The 12,130-nt window shown below is 47.4% G+C and overlaps 1 protein-coding gene across 4 annotated transcripts in view; it reads left to right on the top strand.

Annotated features, from left to right (window-relative positions):
• The window catches only part of patj (PATJ crumbs cell polarity complex component), a 57,346-nt gene that overhangs the window by 10,714 nt on the left and 34,502 nt on the right, over positions 1 to 12,130 (top strand). For all 4 annotated transcript variants that reach the window (XM_062396036.1, XM_062396038.1, XM_062396037.1 and 1 more), the window contains exons 7-20: positions 140 to 268; positions 376 to 645; positions 900 to 1,002; positions 1,077 to 1,165; positions 1,350 to 1,479; positions 2,682 to 2,786; positions 4,176 to 4,231; positions 4,345 to 4,401; positions 5,013 to 5,147; positions 5,243 to 5,449; positions 5,549 to 5,623; positions 5,873 to 6,061; positions 9,835 to 10,044; positions 10,585 to 10,659. In XM_062396036.1, the coding sequence (XP_062252020.1) occupies positions 140 to 268; positions 376 to 645; positions 900 to 1,002; positions 1,077 to 1,165; positions 1,350 to 1,479; positions 2,682 to 2,786; positions 4,176 to 4,231; positions 4,345 to 4,401; positions 5,013 to 5,147; positions 5,243 to 5,449; positions 5,549 to 5,623; positions 5,873 to 6,061; positions 9,835 to 10,044; positions 10,585 to 10,659 (1,830 nt within the window). The remainder of the gene's footprint in view (positions 1 to 139; positions 269 to 375; positions 646 to 899; positions 1,003 to 1,076; positions 1,166 to 1,349; positions 1,480 to 2,681; positions 2,787 to 4,175; positions 4,232 to 4,344; positions 4,402 to 5,012; positions 5,148 to 5,242; positions 5,450 to 5,548; positions 5,624 to 5,872; positions 6,062 to 9,834; positions 10,045 to 10,584; positions 10,660 to 12,130) is intronic.

Genomic DNA, 12,130 nt, shown 5'->3' with positions numbered 1-12,130 from the left:
GTTAAATTTAAGGGTTTAATGTTTGCCCCTCTGTGTTTCACTCTAGTTCCCTGTAAAGTATTTGTGTTGACTTGTATATTGACCGTGTGAGATGTGTTGCTGCAGTGGACCTGTCAGTCAAACTGTGTTTGTGCTGCAGGATCAGTGGAGTCACGTGGAGGAGATCGAGCTGGTGAACGACGGGTCTGGTTTGGGCTTCGGCATCGTGGGGGGGAAGACGTCGGGGGTGGTGGTCCGGACGCTCCTCCCCGACAGTGTGGCGGACAAGGTAGGACTCCGCTGAAGAGGCGTGTTCACAGTGTCACCCTCTTTATTCACTGTTCAAACTAATTCATTAAATACTGTTTTCCTTCTGACTTCTTCTCCTCCAATCAGGACGGACGTCTCCGCACAGGTGACCACATCCTCCGAATTGGGGCGACGCCCACCACGGGCCTCACCAGCGACCAGGTCGTCAAGGCTCTGCAGGAATGTGGGAGTCACGTGACCATGCTGATTGCCAGGGATCCTCGAGGTCAGAGGTCAACAGGTCCTCATCCCCCACCACCTCCAGACTCCGCCCCCGTCTCCTCCCTCTCCCCCCGACCCCCTGAGCTGCCCCTCCAACGCCCTGAACACGCCCCCCAACGCCGCCTCAGCAAGCTGGTGAGCAACAAGAGAAGGACATCGAGATGGTCCCCCCCCTCTTCTGTTTTAAACAAGATGTCGATGCTCTCATAGTTTGTCAGGTCATTAATGCGTGTGTGTGTGTGTGTGTGTGTGTGTGTGTGTGTGTGTGTGTGTGTGTGTGTGTGTGTGTGTGTGTGTGTGTGTGTGTGTGTGTGTGTGTGTGTGTGTGTGTGTGTGTGTGTGTGTGTGTGTGTGTGTGTGTGTGTGTGTGTGTGTGTGTGTGTGTTCAGCCCAACCTGGAGGGATACGAGATCCACGAGGTTCCTCTCACCAAGAAGGACGGTCAGAGTCTCGGTATCTCCATCATCGGCTACAACCCTCAGACCAGTCAAGGTGATTATTGATTCAAACTGAGCAGTCGAGTTGTTGAAAAATCCAATATGCAGATTGTTCTCTCTGTCATTCAGACGCAGTCGGAGTGTTTGTGAAACACGTGGTTCCAGGCAGCGCTGCTGACCAGAGCGGAAACATCTGGGTCTACGACCGACTGGTGGCTGTAAGGACCTCTGTGTGTGTGTGTGTGTGGTTGTGTGGTTGTGTCTGTGTGTGGTTGTGGTTGTCATTCACAGAAACCTCTGAGTTTCACAAACATTTCATGCGTAAGAACAGAGACTTTAAAGCTGAACCGACCTCCGACCCTGATGTATTCATCTTCGCTGATGTCACTTCCTGTCCAACAGATGGACGGCGTCAGTCTTCACGGAATGACCAATCATGAGGTGCTGGAGGTGATGAAGCAGACGGGTCAGACGGTGGTCCTCACTGTGGTCAGGAAGAAACCCAGAGCCCTGGAGAGGTCCCTGGATAAAGGTAGATGGGTGGAGGGTGGGGGGGCTCTGAGGAGGAAAAGTGTTGAGCTTGAAACACAAACGACCACAAACTGATGACACACGTGGAACCAGCGTCGGTCACACACTGTTGTCAAAGTGACAGACACAGTTACACAATCTGAAATCACATTGTCGTCTGTGTGACACTGTGATACTGTGACATGCTGCTCATTTAATACTGAGTTTATCTTTATTATCTCTGTAATAAGTGATGGAGAAATCTGATTTAAAATGCTGAACATACAAACACATTAAAAGTATAAGTATATGAACCATTTCTGTTGAATTGAACCTGGTTCATATTAAACCCGTGAGTTCTCTGTGATGTCATGAATCAGTTTGTTGTGATGACTGGTATCTGGGTTGTGTTGAGGTGGTTTCCTGCAGCTTCATGATTACCCTGGGTTGAAGCAGTAATGTGTTTGTGATAGAGAAGCAGAGTGGGAACGTTCTCGGAGCTGCAGCGTGAACCCTCTCAGCCTCTGTCCGCTCGCGCAGATTAAAATGACAAATCTGTTTACAGCTCTAATTTCACCAGCTCTCCTCAGAGTCTGGGACTCCTCCTGCACCAGCGCCCAGAGAGTAATGCTCCCGGTTCAGGGTCATTTTTTCTGTCTGGTGATGGTCTGGCGGCCGGCGCTGGTCAGGAGAGGAACGAGCCATTCTCCAAGTGAGGCGGGGGGGGGGGGGGTGCAGCGCTCTTATCTCCTCCACACGTCTTTAGTTTCATTACCCAGAAAACGCAGAGAAGTTTCCAGACTTCTTATATTCTGCTCATTCCTGAGACTCTTATCTGCAGAGACTCATGAGTCTGACAGGAAAACAAACTTCTGCTTCATAGATGGTCAACAGCAAAGGTCAGCCAGGGGGTCAAAGGTCACAGCACCATCAGTGGGAAGCGGGCCATGAATCCACTGCTCCTCTAACACAAGACCTATTAACTCTATTATTAACAAAGCCTCTGGAATCTATCAGGAACAAGATAGTTCCACATTTTATTTATTTAATCATTATTGTGTGTGTGTGTGTGTGTGTGTGTGTGTGTGTGTGTGTGTGTGTGTGTGTGTGTGTGTGTGTGTGTGTGTGTGTGTGTGTGTGTGTGTGTGTGTGTGTGTGTGTGTGTGTGTGTGTGTGTGTGTGTGTGTGTGTGTGTGTGTGTGTGTGTGTGTGTGTGTGTGTCAGTGGAGAGGGAGCCGTCTCGTGTGTCTCTGCAGAGGTCACTAGACGTGAAGTCCTCGACAATGAAGCTGGAGCAGATGCACCTGAACACAGGACAGCTCAGCAGAGGTACACACACCCCCACACACACACACACACACACGGTCCAGATCATCAGACCTCATGCTCAGCATCTGGTTGAGCGGTCGTCCCACGAACGGAGGTTTGAATCCTTGCTGCTCTGTCTTCACACGTCCTGGCTGTGAACAGGCTTGATGCTCAAACCTCTTTAGAAACAGAGCAGCTGAAACAGTAAGATGATGAAGAAGAAAAGAGAAGTTTGAAATCAATGAAAAGAGAGAAATTACAAGTCTGGATCAATTTCTTCAACGTAAAGTTGCATGTCAATCAATCTTTATTTGTACAGCACTTTTCATACAAACAGAATAAACAACAACAGACCAATAAATATTACCTCCAGAACTCCAGAGGGGATTTAGCAGAAGAGTGAGAAAATAAAATCAGTTTCTTGTATCGTAAAGAAAGTTCAGGTTTTTGTCTCATTGCTGATGTGACTTCAGTGGATAAAACTCTTTTTATTATATTTAACTTGAATCTATATTTGAACGGCATGTGGATCCAGTTCTTCACATGTGTTATCTCGAGGAGGATTCAGTCTCATCGGACTCCTCTCTGAATCCTCCCTCTCTTTTACTCCTCATTAGCTTTACAGAGTTGCTCAAACACCAGGCTAACACTTAGCATGCCGGCCGACAGATGTGAGTGTCTGAGCTGACGATGTATTGCTCTGTTTATTCAGCCAAACGTGGCAGATTAATCGTGCTGTGAGTGCCGGGGTTAGCAATGCTAATTTAATCAGAGGCTGTTGTAACGCCGGCAGACCAGCAGCAGAAAAGCTCAACATGTGAAGAGACGACGAGGAGCTGGAGCTGCTTCTCTGGAGCCTCTTCTCTGGAGCCTCTTCTCTTGAGCCTCTTCTCTGGAGCTGCTTCTCCTGAGCTGCTTCTCCGGAGCTTCTTCTTTATTCTGCTCGGGGTGTCGGACGTGTGCAGCCACTCCGCTCCAGAGAACACATTCATCCTCTCCAGATTTTACAAGCTGCTGCTGCTCAGATGTTTCTGCATTAATCTCACAGGAAGTTGCTTAGTTTACAATTTGAGTCATTTGGCTTTTTGCTCCTGGTCACTGAATTTCAATGAGGTGACCTATCTCATGCAGAAGAACAGGTTCTCAGCAGGTTCTCTTTAGGTTCTGCTGAAGCGGGTCCAGCTCTAGAGGACAGTGGAGTCTGCAGAACAGGTTCTTTTCAGAGATTCTGCTGCAGATCTGTCAGCAGAGATGTAGAGGAGCAATAGAGCTGCTGCAAAACCTGAAGAGAACCTGTTCTCTGCCGTAATTAATGTCACTGATAGTTCTGCATCTGCTCCAGTGCTAGTACAGACTGTGTGTGTGTGTGTTTGTGTGTGTGTGTGTGTGTGTATGTGTGTGTGTTCACAGAAGCAGAACTGAGAGCTAAATGGGATCAGGCTCTGGGACCAAAGTACCAAGTCCTGGTGAGACCACACACACTGATTAGGATGCTACTCAGAATCAGACATTAACACTTTATTGTGTGTGTGTTGTGTGTCTGTGTGTGTGTTTGGGGGGGGGGGGGGGGGGGGGTCAGGTGGTGGAGTTGGATCCTGTCATTGAAGATGATGCAGAGCTGCAGAAGTCCTCTAAAGTGAGAATCATTCTTCTTCTTCATATCAGCAGCTGTTTTCAGACATGAGCTCTGGACGTTTTCTGTAGTTTATCGTTCACATGTGAAGCAGCAGATTTCCGGGTCGGACTCGTTCACAACAACAGGAACCTGTGGGGAACATGTGGGGATCGTGTGGGGAACCTGTGGGGAACATGTGGGGAACATGTGGGGAACCTGTGGGGATCGTGTGGGGAACATGTGGGGAACATGTGGGGAACATGTGGGGAACATGTGGGGAACCTGTGGGGAACCTGTGGGGATCGTGTGGGGAACCTGTGGGGATCGTGTGGGGAACCTGTGGGGATCGTGTGGGGAACATGTGGGGAACATGTGGGGAACCTGTGGGGAACCTGTGGGGAACCTGTGGGGAACCTGTGGGGATCGTGTGGGGAACCTGTGGGGAACCTTTGTCTTCTACGTGTCGGCTCCTCTTCTTCAGTCACGTCAGCCACGAGTCACAGGCCTCAGCAACACGTCCACTTGAGTTCAGGAAAACGTCCAGACTTCAGTTCATGTCTGAAAAGAACTTTTACAGTGTCAGTCCGATGTTTGATGAGATGATCAGAGCTGAATCTTTTCTCTCGATGCAGCTGCTGCCTGTGCACACGCTGCGTCTCGGTGTGGAGCTGGACTCGTTCGACGGTCACCACTACATCTCGTCTGTGGCCCCTGGAGGCCCCGTGGACAGACATGGGGTGTTGAGACCAGAGGACGAGTTGCTGGAGGTAACACACATGCACACACACACATGTGTTTTAGAGACAAATGAAGGATCAGAGTAATTCGTCTGAGGTGAGTGTGTGTTTGTGTGTGAGTGCAGGTGAACAATGTTCAGCTGTACGGGAGGACTCGTCGTGAAGTGGTGTCGTTCCTTAAAGAGGTTCCTCCTCCGTTCACACTGGTCTGCTGCCGACACCCGACCTCCGACCTGGAGCCAGAACCAGAACCAGAGACTGGGTCTGAGTCTGATCCGGACTCAGGACCCGGACGAGGAGCGGCAGGACGATCGCAGCCCAGCGTGGAGGAGGTGAGAGACGCAGCTTTCACAATGTGTTATTACACAGTATTGATAATTGATGACAATCACACACACAGAGTTAAACACGTTGTGTTGTGCGATTGTCAGATCGAGTTGAAGTTGTCGGCGATGCTCTGCAGTCAGACGGTCCTGAGAGACCAACAGCAGCAGGTAGTTACACAGGTAACTACTACACACAAGGACACACACAGACACACACAACAACAACACAAATGCTCCACTGGAGTGTCATGAAAAGGAAAACGCTTCAGTTCAGAAGACGACGTGTTCTTCACATCGATCGACAGGTTTTTAAATTTAAACAAAAGAAAAATGACATTATTTGTTTTTAAACAAAATAATTCACCAGAATCTCAAATACATTCTATAAAATATAAGAATGAACATGTGTTTGACTTTTCTGTGTTTCAGGAGCAGGTATTATTATCATCATCGGAGGAGGAGGAGGAGGAGGAGGAGGAGGAGGAGAGTCAACACAGCCAGGAGGAGGAGGAGGAGGATGATGAAGGGGAGCTGGCTCTGTGGTCACCAGACATTCAGATGTTGGAGCTCCAGAAGGAGCGAGACAAAGGCCTCGGCTTCAGTATCCTCGACTACCAGGTAACAACAACCACAATGTCTTCCTCCTTTCTTCTTCTCTTCTTCCTGTTTAACATTCATCATAAGTTTTACTTTTCAAAGGAAGATGTGATTATCATGTTGGTTGATGATTGTTTGAATCAAACACTGGACAGAGTCAGACGACTGGAACCTCCTCGTGTTTCCAAGTTGACGTCTTCGTCTGCTACGTGTGCGGCTCCTCTTCTTCACCCTGAGATGTTTGTGTTCTTCCAGCTTCACGTCCGTCACGTGTTAGAACCTCATCAACACGTCCACTCGCTCACTGGGAAGCTTCCACACACTGTACTGGGAGGCTGCAGCAGAAGCTCAGGAACATGTCAGGACTTCAGTTCGGGATTTAGAACAGTTTCTGTGTGAACATCGTATATCAGACAATTTTAGTATTTCACACAATGTTGAACTGTTCCTTTACATTCAGATTTATCTGATTGACGTGAAGTTAAATCAGAACTTTTTCTTTTTTTAAACTAAACATTTCATTTAGAGATGATCTCAGACTTCATCTTCATTGTCTTGGGAGTAAATTTGGGAGATCCTGGTCTTCTGTGTGTTTATCCCCCCCAACATCACCACCACCCAGCTGCAGCTCTCTATCTCTAGGCACAGCTTCACCTCCAAGACCTCCTCCTCCTCTTCCTCCTTCTCCTCCCGCTCCTCCTGCTTCTCCTCAGTCATATCGAGCTGAGGCAGCTAGGAAGCTTCAGGTTAATTCCCTGTTGGTTCACATCCAGGTCGGACTGCACACACACACACACACACACACACACACACACACACACAGCCCTGGGTGTGGGGGGGGGGGGGGGGGTGTTATTCTCCCCATAATAAACTGGACAAATACTGAATTCACTGCAGCTGATTAGTAGTTTTACATAAACATAAACAAATATCAAATATAGAGAACAAGACGATAACAGTAAATAGAAATACAAAATGTAGGTGAAAGTATAACATGTAAAAACAAAAAGTGCATTATATTACAAAATGTTAATGCAGCTTAATTATCTTTTCACAGAAGTATTTAACATTTTTGTGATGACAGAAAATCTTCAGCTGCCTCGAGCAAAACAACATCTCGATATATAAAATTTTCTTAACTCTGCAAGTAGGAGCCAGGAACTTCCTCAGGTTCACGTCCCACCGCTCTGCAACACTTTTCACAAAATGAAATTAATCAACTTCTCTCACAAATCTCCACTGTCCTCCTCCTCTCTCTCTCTCTCTCCTCTCTCTCTCTCCTCTCTCTCCTCCTCCTCTCTCTCTCTCTCCTCTCTCTCTCTCTCCTCTCTCTCCTCCTCCTCCTCTCTCTCTCTCTCTCTCCTCTCTCTCTCCTCTCTCTCTCCTACTCCTCCTCCTCTCTCTCTTTCTCTCTTCTCCTCCTCTTCCTCTCTCTCTCTCTCCCTCTCCCTCTATATCACTTGCCCAAGGGCACGTTGGTCCAGTGTCGCTGCCAAAGTGTTTCCTGTTACCGACTCTGCGGCTGTCAGAGCTGAGTGAAAGATGTTCGGAGGCAATAAGAGAAGAGGCGATCTGCTCCGTCTGTCTGGACGCAGCCTGAGAGTTTCCACTAAAACCTGACACCTTTCAAATGAGACTAGTTTCACACCTGAAATGTGACCACGAAGAACAGACTCATTGATCAGCTGTTTTATTTCACCAACAGAGCTTCTTCACTTGTTAAAGTTTAGGTCCAACGTCGGGTTCAGTTTAAAGAGCTGCAGTCCTACGTCCTGTTCTCATCTTCATGTCTAACCTGTGAGATGAGGCTGCACCAGGGAGGTCGACCAATCAGGAGTCAGCTTCAGCTGTCAATCATCACGTCTCAGCCCATTTTTGATATTATCGAATAACTGATTCTAACCAAACTGATCAGAAACACTTGAACAAACATCAGTGAGATGAGAACGACCTGTTTAGTTTGGGCCGTGTCCCATCTGCTAACGTGGAGGAGGTGGGGGGGAGAAGGTGGAGCTTCACGTTGAGGAGCTGTCACGTCGTCCATGACGTCAGGAGTCTGCTGGCCAATCACAGCTCTCCCAACCAATGTGGGAAAACCAGAGAGAAATGTAGAGTTGAGAATATAATATATAGTATATTATATATTATATTCTATATATTATATAATTCATGCCTCTATGAGATGTTCCTTCATTGGAACAAACCAGGTAGACAGGCCTGTGTCTTTGTCCATAAAGTTATATTCGTTTTGAGAAAACACAGAATTAAATATCGGCAGCGTTTTGCTCATATGATCAGATTTTTAAACTCTGAAAAGAAGAGAATAAAAAGATTAAATGTGAAGCTGAGCCTGTGAGCTCCTAAAAATACTTTAACTCTGTTTATTTCAGTAGTGAAATCCTCCTGAGTTTCCATCAGAAAGGTCTTAAGAAGTCCAGCTCTGCGTAGACACCCTCCAACCTACAGATCCAAAAAACATACTCATTGTTTTCTGTACTTTTGGCAAAGTGCATTTTTAATTTCTTTTTTCACTCTTTCTCCTCCGTTCCTCCACTTCTCCGAGCAGAGGCCTCTCTCTTTTTTCCGGAGGATCTTGTAGGAGTAGAGGACTCGAGTTCTGACTCCTCGCCACCTGTAGCCATGTTGTTCGCTCTATAAATACAGCGCGGCTTTGTTCTGGCAGCCGGAAACTTGGCACGGCAGCTCGTTGTGCAGGGCGGGCGATGCCCTGGGTTCAGCGCAGGGGAATTCAAAAAATGCACATGGACTCTAACCAGGAGAGGTTTGTATGGTCGACATGCGAGTCTCCGAGGGGTTCAGATTCTGGCAGGGCCGGGCCGGCCTCCTGGTTCTTGTGGTTAGACAGAGGGAGCAGAGCCTGAGTGTTCTGCTCGTATCAGGAACAGGACACTCAAAGTTTTACTTCTGTTTCCTGGAGAAGAACCAAGTTGGAGCACAGCAGGTCAACTGAACATGTACAATGTTCCACTTCTGCAGGCAGAGCGTATCATTTAACATGTGAAGAATAAAGTTTACAATAATAAATATTCACAAAGTTACTCTCGAAATTAACATTTACATTATTTAAAATGACGAAAAATATTTTCTTTCAAGAGCTGATACACATTTAATAAATATTAACAGTTTGACTGACGCAGCATCAAACTGGGTCTTCACTGGTTCTTAAGGTCATGTCGAGGGATATGTATATTCTGATTCGGTGTTGTGCAAATTTCAATTGAAAAATGTGTGTGCAACATTTTAGATTTGTTTTCTGAAGCCGCCTCTCGTCCTCCCACTTCCTGTCTCTTAACTTCCACATCTGTAACTCGTCCCTCTCTCTCCTGCCGTGACCTTTGACCTCTTCACTAGTATCAGGATGAGAAAGTCTCACCTGCAGTTTCATGTGTAAATGTGATGTGAGTTCTCTGGTCTCTGTCGCCCCCTACCTGTCTGCTGCTGCTCTGCCTCTCTCTCTCTGGGAATTATGGGATGTTGGTCACTTTCTCTTTCTTTTTCTTTCTCTCTTGTTCTTTCTTTATCTCTCTCTCTTTCTCTCTTTCTCTCTCCTTCCCCCCAATGTTCACGGTTTCAGTCTTAACACAGATATCTGTTCATAATGGAGATGAGAACTGTCAGAGGCTAACTGACCTGGGTTCAGTGTTGGTGGACTTCTCTCCAGGCCGGCTTCAGCCAGTGGCTGCATTAGGTTCTGGGGTTGTCCATATGTTTGTCTTCAGTCTTGGTATCTTTGGTTCAGAAGGTCGACTCTTCTTGTTCTCTCTCTTCTCCAGGACCCGTTAGATGCTGGTCGCTGTGTGATGGTGATTCGCTCGTTGGTTCCTGGCGGGTCAGCAGAGCGTCACGGTGGCCTACTTCCCGGAGACCAGCTGGTTTCAGTCAACCACATCCAGCTGGACCTGCTCACCTTGGCCCAGTCTGTGGAGGTCTTAAAGTCTATCCCATCTGGCACTGTCCGCCTGGGTATCCGGAAGCCTCTGGTGGTAAGCGTAGACCTTCCAGCAGGGGGTAGATCTTCTAATTTTGGTCTTGATCAGCCTTCTAGCTGTGAGTGTAGATCTATGAATTGTAAGTGCCATCTTTTAGTTTTAGGCCTATACCATGTGGTTTTACGGTTTCATAGGTCCAGAAGTTCTTCTTGTACAAAGTCCAAACCTTGTAGCAGTGGATCCTGACCTTCTAGTCTTAGGTCTAGACCTTCTTGTCTTGGGTGCAGTTATTCTAGTCTTATTTCAGACCTTGTACAGTCCAAACCTGTTAGTTGTTGCTACTGCACCTCTACTTGAAGGTCCAGACATTCAAGCTCCATGTCGAGACCACGTGGTCTAGAACTCCTTGTTCTAGGTCCAGACCTTTTGTATGTATATGTCCAGACCCTCTTGTTTCAACAGAGATTTGTTGGAACCAAACCTCCAGACTGGCTCATGTTCCTCCTTCAGTATCAGTTGAAGATCTTCTGGAGGTTGTGAGCTGATCATCAGTGGTTGATGATGATTCCACTGATCTCCATCATGTTCTTACAGGTGGAGCCGACAGAGAGGAGCCGACAGGACGACAACACAACGTCTCTCATCAACACGCAACTGCTTGTTCCAAAGGTACACACCGTCACAGTCATGTATGACACATGTTAGTGACATCTTCAGGAACAACATGGATGTTGGCAGCTTTAGAGGAGATGCCCCCGATTGGCATCATGCGTGTTTAACGGGCAGGTCAAAGAGCCGAGACAGATGTTTCCTCCAGACACACACACTGGGGGTGGTTGTGTGTCAGGTTGTGTGTCAGGATGCCGTACAGTAAATATCGTGATTCATTTGAAAACACTTCAATCAAACACGTCTTTAAATCAGTGGCTGCCTGATGTTAACCCCCTCACTCCCCACTAACTGGACCATTAAGATTTCTCCTCTCGCCGACTCTGCTCCTCCTCCTCCTCCTCCCTCCCTCCTCCTCCTCCCTCTCCCCCTCCTTCTCCTCCTCCCTCCCTCTCCCCCTCCTCCTTCTCCTCCCTCCCTCCCTCCCTCCCTCCTCCTCCTCCCTCCCTCTCCTCCCTCCTCCTCCTCCTCCTCCCTCCCTCTTCTCCTCCTCCTCCTCCTCCTCCTCCTCTTCCTCCTCCTCCTCTCTGCCACTTCTCTCCATCTCTCTTGCTCTTAAATCTCTTGTCTCTTTTCTTTATCTCCTACCTTAACTCATTTCACTTTACTCTGCTTTACTGGTCTGGATATGAGAGAGTTTGACTATAAAGAAAAATAAATGGAGGAATAAATACATGTAAATAAAAACGCAGAGCAGGAGCAAAGAGGAAACGACGCAGGGTTCAAACTGGATTTATCTCTGGAAACCTCCATCATGTTCAGAAATAAGTACAAGCTGTGATATGACAAATACAACATGTGGTATTTGTAGTATTTAATACCTCTTTTTATAGAAGAAACAGCTCATACAGTTTCTTCTTCCGTCTCTACTTCCTGTGATTGGTCCAAAAGTCCAAACTGTCCAACAAAGTGTTTTCAAACCAACAGAACCAGGTTGAGATTGATCCAGACCCAGAACCCCTCTTCTGGTCTGAGGAACCGTTCACACCTGATGTTCAGGTTCACACTGAAGTGAAGAGTCTGAATCTCTGAACCCAGCCAGGTGGTCATGAGCTCCATCAGAAACATGTTCAGTCCTCTCCCTCTCATGAGGAACACATGCTTCAGTCCGAGCTTTGTCTTTCAGATTCATCTTCTCCCCCTTCCTTCCCTCCCTCCCCTCCATCATCCCTCCTTCCCCTCTTTCTTCCCTCCTCTCTTTCACCTTGTCTCCCCCTCTCTCCCCCGTCCTCCCCCTCACTGTGAGGAGTTGCTGACTCAGCAGAAAGGTTGGATGTATAAAGTGCTCCATCAGCTCAACCAGCAGCATCTCTCTTAAGTGAGGGGGGGTGCTCTGAGGACACTCCAGCATCAGTACACTGAGTACTGCAGTTCTGTTCACAGTGAATACTGCAGTACTCAGTGTGTATATTACTGCAGTATTCTGTGTATACTAGAGCAGTACTACTGTGGTATTATGCAGTACTCCCTG

This window comes from Platichthys flesus, chromosome 9 (assembly GCF_949316205.1).
Source record: "Platichthys flesus chromosome 9, fPlaFle2.1, whole genome shotgun sequence".
NCBI lineage: Eukaryota > Metazoa > Chordata > Actinopteri > Pleuronectiformes > Pleuronectidae > Platichthys > Platichthys flesus.
The sequence above is the reverse complement of the archived record's forward strand: the minus strand, read 5'-3'. Positions and strand labels throughout refer to the sequence as shown.